The sequence below is a fragment of the Nannospalax galili genome, unplaced genomic scaffold (genome assembly GCF_000622305.1).
Source record: "Nannospalax galili isolate Female #2095 unplaced genomic scaffold, S.galili_v1.0 scaffold389, whole genome shotgun sequence".
Lineage (NCBI taxonomy): Eukaryota > Metazoa > Chordata > Mammalia > Rodentia > Spalacidae > Nannospalax > Nannospalax galili.
This window is the reverse complement of record NW_008360310.1, coordinates 3,098,637-3,116,317: the sequence shown is the minus strand read 5'-3', so window position 1 is coordinate 3,116,317 and position 17,681 is coordinate 3,098,637. Positions and strand designations below refer to the sequence as shown.

The 17,681-nt window shown below is 49.2% G+C and overlaps 2 protein-coding genes across 10 annotated transcripts in view; one reads left to right on the top strand and one right to left on the bottom strand.

Annotated features, from left to right (window-relative positions):
• Positions 1 to 2,326, top strand: part of Wdr54 (WD repeat domain 54) — a 4,189-nt gene extending 1,863 nt beyond the window's left edge. For 2 of the 3 annotated variants that reach the window (XM_029559425.1, XM_029559426.1), the window contains exons 6-10: positions 260 to 387; positions 1,457 to 1,557; positions 1,654 to 1,816; positions 1,968 to 2,042; positions 2,123 to 2,326. In XM_029559425.1, the coding sequence (XP_029415285.1) occupies positions 260 to 387; positions 1,457 to 1,557; positions 1,654 to 1,816; positions 1,968 to 2,042; positions 2,123 to 2,254 (599 nt within the window). In that variant the 3' untranslated portion in view covers positions 2,255 to 2,326. The remainder of the gene's footprint in view (positions 1 to 259; positions 388 to 1,456; positions 1,558 to 1,653; positions 1,817 to 1,967; positions 2,043 to 2,122) is intronic. The other variant, XM_029559427.1, reaches the window with a different exon arrangement.
• A 72-nt stretch (positions 2,327 to 2,398) lies between these two features.
• The window catches only part of Rtkn (rhotekin), a 22,315-nt gene continuing 7,032 nt past the window's right edge, over positions 2,399 to 17,681 (bottom strand). For 2 of the 7 annotated variants that reach the window (XM_029559424.1, XM_008824756.3), the window contains exons 2-12: positions 9,120 to 9,319; positions 7,573 to 7,634; positions 7,433 to 7,486; positions 7,216 to 7,333; positions 6,750 to 6,959; positions 5,402 to 5,496; positions 5,196 to 5,302; positions 4,854 to 4,982; positions 3,896 to 4,064; positions 3,670 to 3,774; positions 2,399 to 3,099 (exon numbers count right to left, since the gene is read on the bottom strand). In XM_029559424.1, the coding sequence (XP_029415284.1) occupies positions 2,765 to 3,099; positions 3,670 to 3,774; positions 3,896 to 4,064; positions 4,854 to 4,982; positions 5,196 to 5,302; positions 5,402 to 5,496; positions 6,750 to 6,959; positions 7,216 to 7,333; positions 7,433 to 7,486; positions 7,573 to 7,634; positions 9,120 to 9,280 (1,545 nt within the window). In that variant the 5' untranslated portion in view covers positions 9,281 to 9,319 and the 3' untranslated portion in view covers positions 2,399 to 2,764. The other 5 variants (XM_008824758.3, XM_017796007.2, XM_008824755.3 and 2 more) reach the window with 4 other exon arrangements.

The window sequence follows — 17,681 nt, the reverse complement described above, 5'->3', positions numbered from 1 at the left end:
GGTAGTGGCAGGTGGAGATGGGGAAGGAGGCCTGAATATAATCAAATTCATTGTATGAAATTCTTGAATCAATAACATTTAAAAAAAAAAAAAAAAAAAAAAAAAAAAAAAAGGGATAACAGTAGTGAATGGGAAGGCAGGGCTGTTGGAGCAATGAGTTTGTTATTAAGACTTCTGGGGTGGAGGAAGTGCTGGATGTGGTGGCTGGGATCCCAGAAAGATCAGGAAACCATCAGTGAGACCCTGGTTCTGGCTGCAGGAACATGGTCTGGTCAGGTGCTAGTGTTTGACATCCCTGCTAAGGGTCCCAACATTGTATTGAACGAGGAGCTGGCTGGGCACCAGATGCCAATCACAGATATTGCCACCGAGCCTGCCCAGGGACAGGTGAGTTCTCCCCATTCTAGTGATCCTCATCCTGGGAAGCAACAGGCCTGGGTTTGAGTCTTGACTCTCCCACCAGGCAGTAGAGTGATTTTGGGCACATCTGCACTTACCTAGATCTCAACTGCAGGCCTAGAGAAAAACATGTACTTTGCATTTAAGTGGCATTTTTAAAACAAAACACCAAGGCTTTCCAATGCTGGTATGAATCCAGGAGTTGGAGCCAACCGTTTCCAAGAGGTTCCCCAAATGCTACCCATTCCAGCCCAACTCTAGTTTCAGCCCTTACAGAATGCTGCCCCTCCTCTTCCAGCTCCCCCTGAATCCCCTTAGAGATTAACCCTGCATGGGCACTACCCTCACAGAAAACTGTTCTCTCACTTGGATTCTTTTTGAAAGTGTTTTATTTATCATTTTATGTGTATGAGTATATTGCCTGCATGTATGCACATGCACCCACGTCATGCAATGCTCTCAGAGGTCAGAAGAGGACATCAAATTTCCCTGGAGCTGGAGTTAAGGACAGTTGTTATCCACCATGTGGGTGCTGGGAATCGAACCTGGGTCCTCTGCAAGAGTAGCCAGTGCTCTTAACCTCTGTGCCATTTCTTTGGACCCCTCACTTGGATTCTTGAGAACAGAGTGTGTATTTATATAATTTATATCCTCCACAGCTCATGATTTGGCTGCCTGGTACAAGGTCAGGAGGCCCAGGGCCTAGTCATGATTGTGATTGGTTCATTGCAAAAGCCCCAAAAGTCATGACATTGTAGCCTCAGTTTTGTCACCTATACAGTAGGGACAATTATGTATCCCTTTCTAATCCATGATTGCCATGGGGAGGTGGTGTTATGAGGCTCTCTAAGGAAATACAAGGAGTCCATGTTTCTTAAGGGAACCCTTGGGGAGGTTTCTGGTGGCTCCAGTTGGTAAAGGAGCCACCTCTTGCCTTTTCCCTGAAGAGGAAAAGATACAAGCATGACCTCTTTCCCTCCACCCGCCCCCCTCATGCTCTATACTCTAGACCACAGCAGATGGTAAAGGGAAGAGCTGACCCTGCCTTTCTCCTCAGGACGGTGTTGCTGACATGGTGACAGCAGATGATTCAGGTGTGCTCTGTGTCTGGCGGTCAGGACCCGAGTTCACATTACTAACCCGCATCCCAGGATTCGGGTAGGAGAGGCAGAAGTTGGCTATGGCCTTTCTGAGGTAACTGCAGGGTGGGGAGAGTAGTCTGGAGAAACCAAAGTTGAACCATCACGCTTGCAGGGTTCCATGCCCCTCTGTGCAGCTGTGGCAGGGGATCGTGGCAGCAGGCTATGGAAATGGGCAAGTGCGTCTATATGATGCCACCACAGGAGCCCTCCACATCCAGATCAATGCCCATGCCCGAACCATCTGTGTCCTGGACCTAGCTCCAGAAGTAGGCAAGGTCAGTCTCCCACATCTCTAAGAACCTTTCCTGGTGCTTGTCTCTGTGGCAGGGTAGCCCCACCCCCAGGGTACTTGTACCCTTGATCCCAAACCTGTCCTGTCAGGGCATTCTGACTCTTGTTCATCCCTCATGGGCTTTTCTCTTACAGCTACTTTCTGCAGCTGAAGACACCTTTGTGCATATCTGGAAGCTGAACAGAAACCCAGACAATGGGTCCATTGAGGTATGTATTATGGAAGAGTAGAAATGGGGACCTAAGCATAAGGTGGGCAGCAGGCCCTGACTAGCCCTCTTCTCCCCCAGGTGGAACACTGTCACGGCGAATGTGTATCTGACACCCAGGTGTGTGGTGCTCGGTTTTGTGATCCGTCAGGTGGCTCCTTTGCTGTGACAGGTTATGACCTTGCCGAGATCCTGAGATTCAGCAGTGTCTGAGAGAACAGCTTTCCCTTCCCCCTTTGTATTTATAAAGTATTCCCTCCACCAAGTGCGTCTGATCACTCACTATCACAGCCATGCTTCTAAACATGAAGCCAAACTCCAAGGAGGCGGGAGAGGCAGGTTCAGAGCACACAGAGGCTCAGAGACCAGGTGAAGGTGGCTGTTAAATAGCTTTAATGGTCAATGCAGGAGTCACAGGAGGTGCATTCCTCCCCACTCTCCAGTGCTGCACTCAAGACTGGTTAGTGCAGGAGATAGGGCAGGGTTGTTCCAGTTTTCTCCCAGGAAGGGTTTAGGGGATCCCAGTTAGCTCCAGGAGTGGTCCCCTCAGTACCATAGCAAACTTACAAGGGGCTTCTGTTCCCCCTGCCCACCTTTCCCCTAGTCCAGTGGAGGAAGAGGAAGCCCAGCTGGCCAACTGGCTCCCAGAAGCCCTGGACCCAGAGTTCAGCTGCCCATGGGTCATTTTCTTTTCTGGCTGACCTTTTTTCCAGGGCCTCTCTCTCACACTGGGGACTGGAGCCACATGCGGAGCTGGCTTTTGCTGTAGAGGCCTCTGGATCCTGGGGATTGCTGCAGGGGGGGAGGTGCAACCAAGCGAGAAGCCCCAGGGGAATGGTCTGGGGGAACAGCATCCAGGGAAAAGGTTCGGGGTCGCCCCCAGGGCAGGGGTTGTGTCCAGACTGGGGCTGAAGCCACTGAGACAGGTGAGCAGGGGCTAGACAGGGCAGGCTGGTCTGTAAACATAGCTAGCCAGGGTGGGGGCTTCTCCAGCCTTGTGCCCTCCCGCTGGGCCAGGATGTCTGTCACCGCTGCGATGTCATCCAGCGGTTCAATAGCTGTGGCACCAGGGAGGGGTAAGGGGAGGGGGCTAATCAGAGCTCAGGCCTGGGCCTACACAGCCCTGACCAACCTGCACATCCCTGATGATCACCTGTCACTGTAATAGGAAGAAAGCAAGGCCTGGATCTCAGCTGAGAGGGCGCTATTCTGCAGGAGCAGCCCCTCACCTGGGCCCTCTGAGGCCACAGGCTCAGATGAGACTGTGGGACATGGGGCAGGTATGGGGAGGGGATAGGGGAGCAGAAGTGAGTAAAGAAACCAAAACAAGAAAAATGGAAGCAGTGCCAGGCAAGTGAGGGTGAGAGGAGACAGGAATTCACATGCAAAAAGGGAAACAGAAAGGAAGAAATTAGAATAGATATCCATGAAATGAATCTGCTTCTTTGGGGTTTGTTTTGAACCTGGATAGAGGTAGTTGTAAGAATTGAAGAGGAGAAAGGAATACAGAGGGGCTGAGTGGGACTTGGGTCCCCAAGTATGCTTTCTCTCTATTTGTATTACCTGTGTTCCCTTGAGGCCCCCAATCCTACTTCCCATCAGTTCCCGGTGACCTTCCTCTCACTCACCCATCTCATGGTACAAGGACCCCTGCTTGGCCAGTGCTTGGGGGGGTTTCCGGGGAGCAGGAGTTTCGATTTTCATGACTTCATCACAGCACTGCTTCCACTGGCCTACAGAGAAGAGCACCAATTGTAAGAGCCGCCGTACTGCCAGCGTCCTGCCACATTCCCTCCCTCCATACACTCCATTTTGTAAAATAAGACGCCAGTCTCTCCCAGACTTCTCTCTTACTCATGTCAAAGAAAAGCTGCCACAGAGCCTCCATCCAGTTCTGTAGGGTTTCTCGGCTCTCCACCTGGAGGGTGTGTGTCACCTCCTCATCGCCATACCGGTTGCTGATACTGAGGGTAAAAGGCCGCCCTGGGGCCTGCTCCAGCTCCCCTGCCCTGACCCTAGACTCCTGTGAGAGAAAGCAGAGGGCTGCCTCTACCTCTCCTTTCAAGCAGCCCATCACCCCTGCGTTGAAGAAAGTGCCTCTGGAGCTTTTGCTGAGCCCTTACTTGCCTCTTACTAACTAGAGTGCAGGAGTACAAAGGGATAGCAAGGGAGGGCTGGGGATGAAGCACCAGTACTGATCCGGGAAGAGAAAGAGGTTGAGACAAAGAAAGGGGGACCAAGCAAGGCAGGGAAGGACGGAGGTGGGCAAAAGCACCAAGGTCCAGAGTGGTCCCCCAATACTTCAAAAACTTAGGCAGGGGCCTGAGGTATAGTGCAGTGGTGGGGTAGTTGCCTAGCACATGCAAGGCTCTAAATTTGATCCCAGCAGCACACAAAGCCAAAAGGAAAAAAAAAACAAAAAACAGAAAAGCCAACAAAATGGCGAGGGGGTATAGCAGCCCAACTGGACCTAGGTAGGGAGAGAAAAACAGCAAGCGATAAAGCAGTACAAATTGGAAGAGGACTGGAGGGGGAGAACGACAAACTGCCTAGACAGGCAGTAGAACCCTCGCAGACTTGGCAGGAGCTAGGGATGCTGAGTGAGTAGGATGACTTTTCTTAGTGATGCTTGGGGTAGGGGGATATGGAGGTGTGGTCGCTCTGTAACCAGGCCCTCAAGCAGAGCATGGTGCTCTTAGGAACAGGAGGCCACGTTCTCTGTGTCTGAGGTCTGAGCCCACCCTCCTGGGGTCTGAAGCAGAGGTGCCTGACTCTGGGCACTAGGTGGCCTCACCACCTGGGGACCCATCACCTTGTTGATAGCGATAGTAAACAGTGGCTCTTGCCCAGTGTCTGCATCCCCAGGCTGCCGGTAACAGAAGAGGTTTGTGCCTTTCAGGACTCCATGCACATATGTCCCATTCTGTAGCTCCCCAGCTTGCTGTAGAAATGACTCTGTGTTTGGGGGGAGCCCCATCCCACAGCACCTTCTTCCTGGTCCCCCACTGTTACCTTGCTCTGTATGCTCACCCTCCTGTTTGTTGCCCCCTTGTCTTCCCATACCCATACCCCCATCCTCATTTTCTAGTCATCCTATTCCTAGGTGGTCCAGCTCTGCCTCCCTCAACCCTTCCACTCCTCAGGGCCCCCTCACCTTCACCCTGAGGGTACCACTTGCAGTGGGCTGAGTCATGCAGAGAGGCTGAGCTGCCAGGCGGCAACACACACTACCATAAAGGGGCAGTGAGGCAGGGTTATCCTCTGGGGGAGGAGGAAGTGCAGGGTGAGGGTTGGGAACAAAAAGGAAACTACCCCATGGTCCCTCTTGGTGTCACCAGTGCCCCCCACTACCCCACATACCATGGCTGGAGAGAGTAAGGTCGTGTGTTCGGAACCCATCTTGTACTGCTGCTAGAGTAAGGGTGGTGTGAGCCAAGAGGTGGTAACGAGGACCACTGAAGGAAGAAAGGGGACACCAGTGGAGTGGGTGTGTGGCAGGGGGGAACTGCAAGGGCTGTGCAGGTCTGTCTCATTGCTAGGCTGCTCCACAGAAAACTAGCTTGCCTCCCCACATGGGGATAGGAAGAAATGTTTCCTGATCTTTTGCTAAGCACCTGGACCTGGGCTTATACATTATCTCAAAGGGATTCCTTGACAGCCCTCTGTGGGTGGTGTTCTCAGTCAATAGATGAAGCAGCTTCATCAGAATCCCTGGGACTCCAGGTGACTGTAGGTTCTACTGCAGAGCCTGTTCCAACTACAGAGCACTGTTGTGTATTCACATGGGTATGTGGCTAGCGGAGGAGGGGGTGTACACGTGTGCCTATGTGTGCGGAGGCCAGAGGTTGACATCAGGTGTCTTCCTCAATTGCTCTCCACTTTATTTACAGAGGCTGGCTCTCTTGCTGAACCCAGAGTTTGCCAATTCAGGTAGTCTAACCAGCTTGCCCTGGGCCTCTCCTATCTTCACAGTGAACCCTGGGATTATAGGAGGCCGCTACATCTGCCTGGCTTTTACATGTGTGCTGGGATCAAAACTCTTGTCCTCATGCTTGCACAGCAAATGTTTTATCCACTGAATCATTTCCCTAGTTCCTGTTTTTGGTGTTTTGAGGCAAAATGTCATGTAGACCAGGCTGACCACAAACTCACTAAGCAACTAAGAATGAGCAACTTCTGATCCTCCTGCCTCTACTTCCTGTGTGCTGGTGTGCACCATGCCATCCTTTATGCAGCAGTAGGTGTTGAACCCAAGTCTTCATGAATGCTAGGCAAGTACTTTGCCAACTGGGCTACATCCCCAGCCCTATAAGATTTTTTTGTGGGAGGGCTGGAGAGATGGCTCAGCAGTTAAAAGCACTGGCTGCTTTTGCAGAGGACTGGAGTTCAATTCCAGGTCACCCACATGGTGACTAACAGCCAGATCCAGAGGATCTGATGCCCTCTTCTGGCCTCCCCAGGCATTGCACACACGGGTGCACTTATATACATGCAAGCAAAACATTCATACTCATAAAATAAAATTTAAATTTAAAATAAGATTTTTTTGTGGCTGCTAAACAGGACCCCAAAGCCTGGATCTCCTTGCCTTCCTAATGTCAGCCTTGTAGCTCAGGCTCAGCTCTAGGGTTGATCAGAATGTCTGCTCATTCAGTGTGAAGTGGGGAGGATGAAGCAGCTGAGGACAGTGGGTGATACAGGGTCTTACCCCACAGCTGGGGTGGGAAGCAGGATGGGGCTGCTCCCAGAGCCTCCGGCACTGTCCAATGATGCCCTGACACGTCTTCCTGAGGAGCGGCCTAGGGAACTGCTGAGTTTGGTTGCAAGCCTCTTGGGAGCGCCAGTCAGGGGCCCCTCTTCTTCCACGCAGACTCCATATAGCTCCAGCCGTAGTTCAAAGTCTGGCCCTGCCTCAGTGCTACATAGGTGCCGGAAGAGGAAGATGGTGGTCACAGGGTGGAGGTGGGGAGATAGGGACTGGAAGGGTGGGGGTGGGGTGAGGATGAAGTATCCAGGAAGGTGCTGAGTGAAGGGGGTAAGTACAGGATAGTGCCACAGGGAAGCCCAGGAGCCCACCTGTCTTTCCCCTCTCCACCTCCTCTCCAACTCTACCCTTCAGAACACCATGTGGAGGACTAGAGCAGAGTGGAGGAAGGAAAGGACCAGGCACTCACAAGAGCACATTGCTCTGAAAGGAGATGTCTGTGAGAGTCCTGTCCACCAGGATCATCTCTGTGTCCTGAATCTGTTCTCCAAGCTGCAGCAGCAAGAAGACAGCCCAACGGTGGAGGTCTGGGACAAAGGGCAAAAAGTAAAATAATAATTTTAAAAGATTTTTAAGTTGCCCCCAAGAGTCTCCACCCTGAATCTATCCCAGGGCATGGAACTCACCGCCTTTGTTCTTAAAATATTCTGTGTCCTTCCACATGAGTGGGATCCGGAGGTCTGAGGGGCAGAGGGGTAAGAAGAGGGGTTGGGAGCAGCAGGAGATGGTGAGGGATGTCAGCATTTAGGGAAGGTGTGCTTCTTACCAGAGATGCAGACCCGGCCACGGCAGGGAGAGCGCTCAGCGGGTGGCCCACTGTCAGAAGGCCTGTGGGGACAGCACAGAGTCCTAGCCTGGTCTCTACACTCTTCCCCCTTGCTCTGATTCTCAAGGGCTCTAAAAGCCCCCTGGTTCTTAGCTAGGCTGCCATGGCACAGCCAAGGGACTGGAGGAGAGCTGGTGACAGAACCCAGAGGTTTGCTGGCCTCAGAAACACTTGAGCTACATTAACTCACAGGCCTAGTACTCAAGGTTGGCTCTTCCGCCTCCAAACGTTCTTCCTGACCTTCTCCAGACTCCTTCCAGGGACATGTGGGGCCTTGAGGGGACAAGTGTCACCAGAGACTCCCTTTCAAAGGCTTCTTTTCCACTAAACCATGGGCTTAGGTTTTCTTTGCAACTCTAGAGTGCTTATTCCCACCATCCTACCAACTCTCTGTATCCCCCTTTCTCTTATTTTGAGACGGTCTCACTTTGAAGCTCAGGCCGATCTCAAACTCTCAGCAATCCTCTTGCCTCAGTCTCCCAAGTGCTGGGATTTTAAGCACAGGCTGCCACACCCAGCTTTCAGTTCTTTAATAAATATGGCATGAAGAGCAATGTGTTTAGCTGCCAGGGACTTGGGTGGTCCTCACATCACACCGGGAAGGCTGTGTGGTGACTGGCAGATCTGCCCATGACTACCTGAGGAAGCCGTGCCCCTTGCCTGCTTGCCCTCTTGTTGCACAGGGCAGTGGTGCAGTGAGTTTTCTCCTTCAATGGGCTTCACAGTGAGATCCTGGCAACCTCTCTTTCCACTCCTCCATACCAGGAAGTGGTGGGACCCTCTCCTCATGCAGCCTCAATGAGACAGGCAGGACACTTTACCAGAAGCTAATTCTTCAGATGACTCATTTACCCAAAGCAGTCAATCCTCAGAATGATCAATTTGACAAATATTTTCTCTCAGATATTTTAGTTTAACTCCAGCATCACTGAGACATCTCACAGTAGACTGATTGTTAGAGTTGAGTGTCAGGGCAGTGCATGATTCACATATAGATGCTGAGCCCTTTTACAATGCACAATATAATTTCTATGAATAGAGAACTTTCTTTAAAGTGTTTCTTACTATTATTTGCTTTCCTAACTCATGTCTCTGATGGTGAACCTCAGGTACAAGCTATCGTCAATCTGTTGTAGGTAAACTGGCCATTCAACAAATTGGCAATTTGGTGAACTGGCTTTTAGAAAATTACTTTTCCAGAGGCCAGCCAGTCATACTTATCAGATCATGAGCAGGCCTCAGCAAATTAGTATTTTTGCATTACTTGTTATTGTTTCAACTGTCAGCTTCCACCAGACCATTGCCAGCCCCAGCCACTCTGGATGCCCCACCACAGTGGTCAAACACCATGTCTTTTCCACCAGGACAAGCCTTCCCAAGGGAGTTACCTTGAGAAGGTTAGTCAGAGTTCTGTGCACTTCCATTGCACTTATTGTATTCCCACTAATAAAGCCTCTAGCCCCAGATGCCACACCTCCCATGCTCACCGCCGGCCTGTCTTCCCCAGCACCTGGGCCTCTTTGCGCCGCTGCAGCTCGCCCATGTAGCTGAGAATACGGCTGTTGCACACCAACAGACTCTTGGTGGCCTCCAGAGCCTGCTCTCGCTGGGAGCAAGCTGCCAGCAGCTTGCACGCCCCTTCCCTCATCCGGATCTCATGGTCTAGCTTCCTCTGCAATTCCGTGTCCTAGCCAGAGTCAGGAGAAAAGGGGAAAGGAAATAGCAGTCAGAGAGAAGGCTGAGGCATCCCCCTACTCTAACCCCAGTCTCAAATGGGCTGTGGTCCAGGAACAAAACAGAAGCTAATGTTTTATACAGGTCAAGAGCAAACCTGTTGTCTCGCTCTCAGCCACTCAAGACTGCAGATAGTCTCGTGTATTAGATGGTTAGGAGTATAAATTCTTTCTCCTTCTTTTGATGACAATTTGGAGGAATCTATGGAAACATCCACATATTTTTTGACCCAACTAACCAATCCTAAGAGTTACGGTTACAGGGATAACCAGAAAAAAGCCATATGTACAAAAAAACTCATTAAGCACTGTTTTATTTTTATTTGTGTATATGCCATATGTGAGTGCTCAGAGGCCAGAAGAGGGTGTCAGATCTCCTAGAACTAGAGTTCTAGGCCATTGTGAGCCACCTGATGTGGGTACTGGGAACCGAATATAGGTCCTCTGGAAGAACAGCAAATGCTATTAACCACTGAGCCATCTCTCAGCCCCCAGCATTGCTTTATACACTCAAACTAAAAGGCTTTCAGTAAGATTAAATAAGTTGGGGGCTGGAGAGATGGCTCAGCAGTTAAGAACACTTGCACTTTTTCCAGAGGACCCAGGTTCAATTCCCAGCACCCACATGGCAGCTAACTACTGCCTGTAACTGCAGTTCCAGGGGATCAAACGCCCTCTTCTGGCCTCTGTAGGCTTTGCATGACACCAGTGCACTTACATACATGCAGGCAATACACTCATACACATAAAAAATAAGGGGCTGGAGAGATGGCTCAGCAGTTAAGAGCACTGACTGCTCTTGCAGATGCAACAATAATAATTATAGAAAAGGTCATGAGAGGCTAGAGAGATGGCTCAGTGGTTAAGAGCACTGACCGCTCTTGCAGAAGCCCCGGGTTTGATTCCCAGCACCCACATGGGAGTTAGGAACCGTCCTTAACTCCAGTTCCAGGGGAATTCTGAAACTCTCTTCTGACCTCCATGGCATTGCACAACACGGGTGCACTCACATACATGCAGGCAACATACTCATACACATAAAATAAAATAAATTTTAATTTAAAAAATATTTTTTAAAAAAGATTAAATAAGTTATATCTGTACCAGAGTGAGGTAGATGTGTATGTAGATGTGAGTCTACAGAAAATACAATCTGAAAAAAAGACAGCAGAACAATATTATACATGCAAGCCAGGCAAGGTGTAATCCTCCACTTGGGAGCTACAAGCAGGAAGGTAAGGAGCTTAAGACCATTCTCAGCTACGTAGTAAATTCGAGGCCGGCCTGGAATGCGAGACTCTATCTCAAAAAACAAAAATACAAATATTTATGCATGATATATGCATATTTTTATATTTTATATTCATGTATAAATATACATATATTTGCACATATAAGTGATTGTGGAAGCCAGGAATGAAAACAGATTTGTGGGATCCACAGAGAAGCACACTACCTGCAAAGTTCACACATACTGAACAGAGTTCTATACAGCCCCCCAAATAGGACATCTACCACCTTGGGCTCTTTGAGCTTGGGAAAGGAGGTCAGAGGTAAGCAGAGGTTGGTAAGGTGTGAGGGGTTAGATAGGCTGTGTGGGAGGGCCAGAGGGGAGGACCTGGGAGAGGATTTCAGTAATATTTGCTCAGAAAGGAATCATCCTGGAGCTTAAAAGGCACTGGACATTGGGCTAGGGGTGTAGCTCACTTAGTAGAATGTTTGTCTGGCAAGCTTGGGGCCCTGAGTTTGATTCCCCAGAACTGCATAAACTAGGCATAATGGTGCAGCACTCAGGAGGTGGAGGCAGGAAGATCAAGAAGTTCAAGATCACCCTCTGCTAATATACTTAAAGGCCAGCCTGGGCTACATAAGGAGACCTTGCCCAGCTTGTTTGCAAATTCCTCCTTCAAAATCTCTTTTTCTGGGTCACTGTGCAAAGTCAGACTTTTGCCTGAACCATCCACCTTATGCTCTTCAAAGCAGGCCAACTCAGTCCCAAAACCCTCTTCACCAGGAAGCCTTCCCAACCTGCCTTGCAGCTCCCAGTTGCATTAGGCAATTTACTCAACCTCTCAGAGCCTTGGTTTTCCAACTTTTTAAATGGGGATGAAGAGTTGGGGAAATGGGTAAAGTGCCTGCTGCAAAAGCAAGAGGACCTGAGTTCAGTACTACCTAGTAGGCATGCTGGCCTGTGACCCTGGTGCAGAGCAGAGACAGGAAGATCCCTGCTGGCCAGCTTTCCTAGCTCTGGGTTCAGTGCTACTGGTTCAGTGAGAGACCTTGTCTCAAAAAAAGAAGGTGGAGGATCAGGGAGATGGCTCAGCAGATGAAAGTATCTGCCACCAAGCCTGAGGAACTGAATTTGGTCTCCAATTCAGTTTGGTAGAAGGAGAGAACTGACTCCCACAAGTTGTCCTCTGACCTCCACACATGAGCTGTTGCATGTGTACATCCTACACATACACACAGTCATACATATATAAAAAATAAATACATGTAATTTAAAAATATGGTGGAGGCTGCCAGGCATGGTGGCGTGCATCTTTAATCCCATCACTTGGGAGGCAGAGGCAGGCCAATCTCTGTGAGATCAAGGCCAGCCTGGTCTACTTAGTGAGTTCCAGGTCAGCTGGGGCTACAGGGACAACCTAAGAAAACAAACAAACAAACAAACAAACAAACAAGGTGGAGAGTGATAGAGGAAGACACCCAGTGTGGACCTCTGGCCTACGCACACACACACACACACACACACACACACATACACACAACTAGAGGTGAAAATAGTTCCCATATCCTAGTGCTATGAGGTTTCTGTGAGACTCAGCTCAATGCCTGGTGCCAGATACCCATGTATGGCAGGAATGACAACTTAAACAGTGAAGCTTCTTTGGTAGAAACCCTGTCCACCAGTGAATGCTGGAGAATCCCTGTGCTGTCCAAGGCTCCACATTTAAGCCCCAGCCAGGTTAATGGCTCCTTCATAAGTGCCTTGTCATGACATACGTACGCGTACACAGGAAGATGGAAACAGATTCTGCTTGCGCCTTTGCAGTAATCAGGGGAGGCTTCAGAGAGGAGGTATATGACATCTGTTCAGGAAGCCAGGCAAGTGGAGGCATGCACTTGGGAGCAGGGACTTGACTACCCAAACCTGTCTTTGCCTCATATCAGCTCTCCTCCATACCTCCTATTCTACATCTTAAAGTCCTTCTAACCAAAGCCTTGTCAGCCGGCAGGCACTCTTCCTTCGATGCCTATTGGCAGGGGAGTGGTGGGGCAGCTACCGCTAGGAGGCACCTATTCCCCGCAAAATATACCGACCCAGTCCCAAAGTCACCTCTCCTAGGAAGCCCTCCCAAACTACTTCAGTGCTCCCAGTCGCGCTTTGCACCAGGGGTCTACTTCAGCTAAGCTTCTGTTTGCCTTCTGCTACTCAGTTCCTGCCTCAAATACCCCAAAATGAGTGAAATCAAGGACGCATCCTCAAACCCCTGGTGGATCACGGCACTCACCGATCCCTCCCTAGCCCTGTCCATGGAGGGGCAGAAGAATGGGGGTTGGGGGTGGGGAGTGGGGGTTCCTGGACTGCAGCAGCCCAGGTGGTGGCGTGGCGCAGGGAATTGAAGGAGCTGGCACAGCCGTATGTTCTCCTCCCGCAGTGCCAGTGGCGCCGGTGACATCAGCTCCCAATTGCTGCGAGAGCCGCGGAGGGACGCCAGGGCGCCCGCGGCCTTGCAGGAGACTGACTGAGCCCTCTGTGGCATCTCCACAACCCGCATCTCCGCCATCGGTGTCGCCTATGGACCGGACCATGGAGCTCCCAGGCGCCAACTCCACCTCTCCCTGGCAAGTGCAGCTTGCCAGGGGTGGGGTGTGAGTATGAAGGGACAAAACCCAGACTCTAGAGAGGTCGACAGACCCAGCACTGACCCACGGAACCCTACAGGGGACCATTTGCACAGCACCCCCAAACCCACTCTTCCTCAGCCCACTGCCAAGAGTGCCCTCTCATCCTTTCAGGCAGAGGCTCTGAGTCCTTGTGCTTCACTCCTTACCCCACTCCTGCCTCATCAACCCAGGAATAGCTCCTAGCTCCCTCTCCACCCCACATACACCCACCCTCCCCAAGTGGGAGTCTTTCCCCGCCAGCATGGGAAAGATCCCGGAGCTGACTGTCCTCGACCTGGGTCAGATCCCAAGGGGCCAAGAGAAGATGAATCACCAGCAGAAGCCCTGGCTTGCATTAGGCTGTGTATGGTCACCCCCTCCTCCTCTGCCCCTGACTTCCTGCTCTGCTTCCCATCAAAATTCTGTTCCCACCAGGGCTAAGTTCAAATCCTGGTTTGGGGACTTGACAAACTGGGAACTTCTACCCTCTGGAGCATGAGTCTGTAGACCTGGGAATAGTCACCTCTTTCATAGCATTACCTCAGGATTTAATTAGAAAACCTAAACTCTACCTGGGCCTGGCACATGCTCAAGTTTTGGGCTGGGAATGTAGCTCAGTTGGTAGAGTACTTGCCTAGTGTGCATGAGGCTAAGGGTTCAATTCCCAGCAGCACAAACACCAAATGCAATGCTTGCCTTTAGTAATCCTAGCATTTGGGAGGTAGAAGCAGGAAGGTCAGAAATTCAAGGTCATCTTCAACTACAGAGCCTGACTTACATGAGACCTTGTCTTTTTTTTGGTGGGGGGGGTCTTTTTGAGACAAGCTCTCCCTGTAGTTACAGCTGGCCTGGATTCACTAGTGGAGACCAGGCTGGCCTCAAACTCACAGAGATCTGCCTGCCTCTGCCTCCAGAGTGCTGGGATTAAAGGCGAGCGCCACCACACCCAGCTGAGACCCTGTCTTAAAAAAAAAAAAAATTAAGAGCTGGCAAGATGACTTACTGGGTAAGGGTGCTTGCTGCCAAACTTGATAGCCTGAGTTCAATCTCCTGGATCCCACCATGGAAGAAAAGAACCAACTTCCAGAAGTTGTCCTCTGACCTCCACACTTGCACAGTCATGTACACACACACACACACACACACACACACACACACAGTATAGTTTTGAAAACTAAAATAAAAATTAGCCTCATCTTCCCTATACTTGCAGCTTAGATTGCCTCCTCCAGTCTTTCTGGATTTATGCTATTTTTATTGCCATTCCCTGGAATATCAGTGGGCTGCTGAATTTGGGAGAAAAACAGCAAAGAATCCTCAGCCTATGACTGAAGGAAAAGTTAATCAAAGTAAAAAATCAAGCCCTTCTGTCCTAGATGCTAGGCAGGCCTCCCATGGAGAAAACTTATAGTGTGTGATGGGGGAAGGAGACACAGGATGCAGAACTTAAATATTTACATACCCAAACCACTCTGATAATGATGGAAGTATTCAGTACAAATTTGAATTTGGCTAGAGAAACTGAGAAAGTAATGTATGGAGACCATAGAGTTAGTAAAAAAGATTCTGGGGGGATGTTTTGTTTTGTTTTGGCTTGCGAATTTTTTCTGCCTGTTCTGTTCTGTTTGTTTGTTTGGAATAGATCTTCCTCTGTAGCCAAGGCTGGCCTCGAACTCACAATACTCTTGCTTCAGACTCCTGAGTACTGGGATTATAGGCATGTGCTACCATGCCCCTGGTAAATAGGTTTTACCTCATGAATCAACACAGGAAAATTAGGTAATGCCAGAAACCCAACATGTTCCTTTGGAAACTTTCTGCAAAATAGAGGAAGGGGACTGTCACCAGGCAGACAAACTGAAATGTCCCCTCATGATGCACCTGACACCAGACCAGGTCTTCTTCCTCTAGCTGGTACTACATGAAAGGTGGATCTGAAAAGCATGGCAAGGCTGTGCTGGGAAGGATTCTAAGGTCACATGTGTGCTGGGCCATGACTAGCTAGAAATGCCTACTGATCTAGGGATGGGGCAAGGCCTGGGCAGGCAGCACATGTACAGTAAGATAACTTTCCTGATCTAGACTCTGCACTCCTACCTCTGACCTCCCTCAGCTGCAGCCTCCTGCAGGTCCAGGCAGTCATTTCCCCCATCTCAGCAAAGGGCCACACCATCCCAGTTACTAAGGCATGCACCCAGACCCATCCATTCTGGAGCTCTCTCTGCCTCATGCCTCATGTCCAATCCATCAACCAGCCCTGTCAGATCTACTGCCTATCATTTGGACTCTCTCCTTCCCTACCATGAATTCTGTAATCTACAATCCAGGTTTCTTCCCCTAAGGCAATGACTTGGAGGCTTGCGACCTCTCCTGTCAACCCTTCTTCTCCAATTCTCACCACACCCAAGCTGATCCTCCACAGCAATCATCTTAAAACTTAAGATGGAAGCCCAGCATGATGGCACACACTTTTAATCCAAGTACTCAAGGAGGCACAGGCAGGGGGATCTCTATAAGTTTAAGGCCAGACTAGTCTATAGCCAGTTCCAGGCTAGCTAGAGCTACATAGTGAGACCCTTTCTGAAAAATAAACCTGCTGGAGAGCTGTTTCAGCGGTTAAGAACACTAGCTGCTCTCCCAAAGGACCAGGGTTCAGTTCTCTGCACCCACAATGTGGCTAACAGTGGTCCCTAACTCCATTTCCAAGGGATCCAATGTCATCTTCTGGCCTCTATGGGTATTTCATGCACATGGTGCATTTAAGTTCATGCAGGCAAAACACTCATATACATAAAATAAAAATAAATACAAATAATTTAAACAACAACAAAGCCCACTTGAGATGTGGACTGGAGATGTAGCTCAGTTGGTAGAGTGCTTAACTAGCATCCTGGAAGACCCAGGTTCAATCCTCAGCACCTAGAATAAACTGGGCATGGTGATGCACATCTGTAATCCCAGCACTCAGGAGTTGGAAGCAAGAGGATGAGACGTTTAAAGCCATCTTTGGCTACATATCAAATTTGAGGTGAACCTAGGATTAAAAACCTTTCCATGGTCTAGCATCATACTCAGAACATAATCTAAGTGATTTCTTTTTACTGTTCTATCCTGGCATGATCTAGCTCTGCCCATCTTCCTGGCTCCAGCTACCTAGTCTAGTCACACTGGATCTCTTTTTCTTCCACAAACATACCACCCTCGCCCTCATCAAAGGCTCTTTACCCTTGATATGCCCTCTGTCTGGAAAGCCTTCCTGCAATCTTCCACAACTCTCCCAGACCTTGACATGTAATGCCACCATTCTACCTGACCCTGATTACATCTTGTTTTCACTGTATCTTCACTCTGTGATATCATTCACACATGTTCATTAGCTATTTTCTTACAAGAAAGGATCTTTCCTGTCTTCTCCATGGGGATGTCCATGACCTAGAAAGAAGGTGGTGGTAGGAGAATTGGGAGTTCAAGGTCATCCTCAACTACATAGTGAGTTAAAAAATATTAATAATAAGGGCTGGAGAGATGGCTCAATGGTTAAGAGTACTGACTGCTCTAGCAGAAGACCCGGGTTCAATTCTCAGCACCCACATAGTGGCTATGAACCATCCTTAACTCCAGTTCCAGGAGAATCCGAAGCCCTCTTCTGACTTCTGAGGCATTGCACAACATGGGTGCACTCACATACATGTGGGCAATACACTCATACTATAAAATAAATTTTAAAAATTTAAATTTTACATTTATTTGCGTGTGTGTGTGTGTGTGCACGTGTGCATCCACAGGATGTCTGGGAGTCAGAGAACACCTTATGGGAGTCATCTCTTCCTCCATCATGGAGGTTCTGGACATTGAACGCAGGTTGTCAGGCTTAATGCCAGGAGCCTTTAACAGCTGAGCTAGCTTGACACCCTACCCACTCTTGGACCTTTAATAGACATTTCCAATCCATCATCTACAAAATGGAATTTCTGACCTTGCCCACTCCCAATATGTTAGGATATAAAATGTTATCTTTGATTCTTCTCATCATTCTACAATTCCCCCTTTAAATTGATTATTACTTTTACTTTTTAATTTACTTATTTTTATGTGTATGAGTGTTTTGACTGCATGTATGTAGGTACAACCATGCATGCAATGCCTACAGAGGTCAGAAGAGGGAGTTGCATCCCTTGGAACTGGAGTTACAGGTTGTTGTGAGCTATCATGTTTGTGATAGCTGAACCCAAGTCCTTTGCAAGGGCAGCAAGTGCTCTTGACCACTGACCCATCTTTCCAGCCCCCAAATCTGCTTTTTATACCTATATTCATAGCAGCATAATTTATAACTGACAAAACAATGGAAGCAACCCAAACGACCACTGATAGATGAATGGACAAGTGAAAGGTAGTGTACATACAACAGAATATTATTTAGCCTTA